The 2,767-nt window shown below is 39.3% G+C and overlaps 1 protein-coding gene across 1 annotated transcript in view; it reads right to left on the bottom strand.

Annotated features, from left to right (window-relative positions):
* Positions 1-2,767, bottom strand: part of kis (chromodomain helicase DNA binding protein kismet) — a 28,364-nt gene that overhangs the window by 2,408 nt on the left and 23,189 nt on the right. The window contains 4 exon segments of the mRNA XM_018462610.1: positions 1-520; positions 881-1,636; positions 2,399-2,543; positions 2,640-2,767. The exon segment at positions 1-520 is cut by the window's left edge and continues 2,408 nt beyond it; the exon segment at positions 2,640-2,767 is cut by the window's right edge and continues 18 nt beyond it. Coding sequence (XP_018318112.1) covers positions 1-520; positions 881-1,636; positions 2,399-2,543; positions 2,640-2,767 — 1,549 coding nt within the window.

Here is a 2,767-nt window from a genome sequence, read left to right as displayed (position 1 = left end):
CAGCCGCGCTGCTGGTTGCCGCTTGCGCATTCAATGCTGCCTCCATGCCCGCCAATGACGGCAGATTCAGCCCGGCCAGATTAAACAGCGAATTCGTTAGACCTATATTACTCAAGTTGCTGATATTACCGAGGCCGCCAAGCGCGCCCAGGTTTGTCAGACCGCCGAATGGCATCAAGAGCGGATTCTTCGGATCGAAATTGCCAAGCGACAGGCTCGACAGCAAAGAGCTATTTAGATTGCCGAGCGGGAAGTTGAGGCTGGACGCCATCGATGTGGCCGCCAGATTGGCGGTACTCGACTGCTGGCTAGTAGGGCTGGGCATCATAGGTGGTCTGCCCGGGCTCTTGCCCTTGTTCACGCTGCTGCGCTCGTTACCTGATAGTCTCTTCTGTAGGTCGTGCGGAAGATTGCCACGTTCCTTCACAAGTTCCGCCCATTTCGGATCAACGTCGAACATTGGATTTTCCATTAGCCACGTTCCAAGCCGTTTCAATTGAGGTGCTTTGCTTCCGGTTACCTGAAGAATAAAAATTTGAATAACTAAATTTAGAGTTCACAAATAATTCAGCAAAATTTATACTGCGTAAAAATAACAGGAAACAAATAATTCCATGAATTCTTATGATGCTTGATTAAAAAAATAAATGATTTAAAAGTGACAGTAGAAATTATTATAAATATATTATAAATAATTAGCTTTTATAAACAGAACTTATCACATTACATTTAAATTTCAAATAGTATTTGTGCTACTAAAATTGAATTAATCTAATTTATCCATACATAATAGAAAGACAATTTTGAAAAACAATATGTAGAATCTACATATAAGATACAATAAGAATCTATAATTTGAATACATTCTGAATTAACGTACCTTTTTGCCAGTTAATCGATTGATAACAGCGACATTCTCTTCACCGGTGAGCTTCTTCCAATCCAGCAAGGACGGATCGACGCGCGGTCTGCGTCGTCGGGGAGCATTCAAATATTCTGCACTCAATTGCTCCGACATTGCGCTTTGCTCCGCTAACCATTTATTCACCTTCGCCTCGTGCGAGAACGAGCCGATCTTAGACGAGTACTCTGCGACTTTGTTGATGTCCGCAATCATTGCTTCGTAACTCTTTCGATGACTACTGCTCGAGGAAGACGGATGCGCCGAATTGAAGGCCGACTTGCTACCGCCACCACTACCACTTTGCTGTTGTTGTTGTTGCTGCTGTTGTTGTTGCTGTTGTTGATGTTGCTGCTGCTGCTGTTGTTGCTGTTGCTGCTGCTGTTTTTTCAATTCACGATTCTGTTGCTCGGCTTGAGCCAACAAAGCGGAGAAGGTATCTTTGTGCGAGTGCAACGACGGCGGCGGTAAAACGGGCGTAGAAGAACTCGAAGCTCGAGAAGACGGAATTGACGTAACAGTAATGGAGAACGGTTTTTGAGAACTCGTCGGAGGATTGGGAAGACCGATCGGCGCCGAAGTCGGAGTCACGGTCACGTTAGGTGTAATTGTACTCTTTTTGCTGTGCTCGAGATAATGGCCGCTTTGTTGTTCCTTCGCGGCGCTCAGCCCCAATACTATTTCATCCAATTTCCTGCGCTTCTTCTCTTTTCCGACCACCGGTTCCTCTGTCGGCTGTTAAGAGATAAATTAGACATTAAATAGTATATATATAAATGTATATATATAAAATGTAGAATTACAGGGTTGCCACAAATCAGGGAAATCAGGAAAGTCATGGAAAAGTCAGGGAATTTGAAAATGGTCAAAGAAGTCACATAGAAAAGTCAGAGATTTAGCAAAATTTTCTGGAAAAATAAAATGATTATAAAGAAGTTTAAAATATGCGGCTTGTGCTACCACTTGATAACGCGTGGTGGGGCGAAGAGTAGCCTTTATAATAGCAGATTGAGATTTTAATAAGGATTTAGTTTTGATAAAAAAGAAACTGTATTCATTGATTTTTGTTCCTTATATTCTCCTCTCTTTCTCTTGCTGCTGTTTATTGATAATAATGTTTGCTGCTGTTTATTATCAATAAACAGCAGCAAAGAGAAAGAGAGGAAGAGGAAAAGAATCGTATTCATACACAAAAGGAAGACAAAAAATACTACTAACTGAACAATTATTTACATACTACTAACTTAACAATTAAATGCAGTGTCAACATTAATAGTAATTTATACTGTTATATTAAATTGCTCTATCAACAAAATATTTAACGATTTTCAAATCAGGATGAAAATATAAAAAAAATTTCAAAATATGTATTATTGAAAGTTAGGGAAAATCAGAAAATTTTATCTGGAAATCAGGGAAATATCAAGGAATTTTGGGATGAAAAATTTGTGGCAACCCTGAATTAGAAACTTAGTAGTATCTTAAAAATGTACTCACGCAAGATTTTCTTTTCATGAGTTTATCAAGCATACTGTCCAATTTCCCTTTATTGCTACTGACTTGTTTATTTTTGTTCGGCATGGAGAAGTCTTGAACTTCATTCATAATGTCCTTGTTACTCTCGGAGCTTGATTTAGGGTATCTGAAATAAATATAATCAATAAAATATTTTCATAAAGATATTCACAACATTATATTAATTACTTAATTATTAGACATTTTATCGAATATATCTTACCCAGCAGATAGATCAATAGGCGTTAAAGTGCTCGATGTCCCAGGTATAACAGTCGTTTTCCCCGGAACGGTGTATTTCAAGTCAAAGGGTATGTTCGGTGTTCGCGTTTGTTGATGTGCTGGCGGTGG

Source organism: Mycetomoellerius zeteki, unplaced genomic scaffold (assembly GCF_001594055.1).
Source record: "Mycetomoellerius zeteki isolate Tzet28-1 unplaced genomic scaffold, Tzet1.0 scaffold145, whole genome shotgun sequence".
NCBI classification, from domain to species: domain Eukaryota; kingdom Metazoa; phylum Arthropoda; class Insecta; order Hymenoptera; family Formicidae; genus Mycetomoellerius; species Mycetomoellerius zeteki.
Note: the sequence above shows the minus strand (reverse complement) of the source record. Positions and strands in the feature narration are given on the sequence as shown.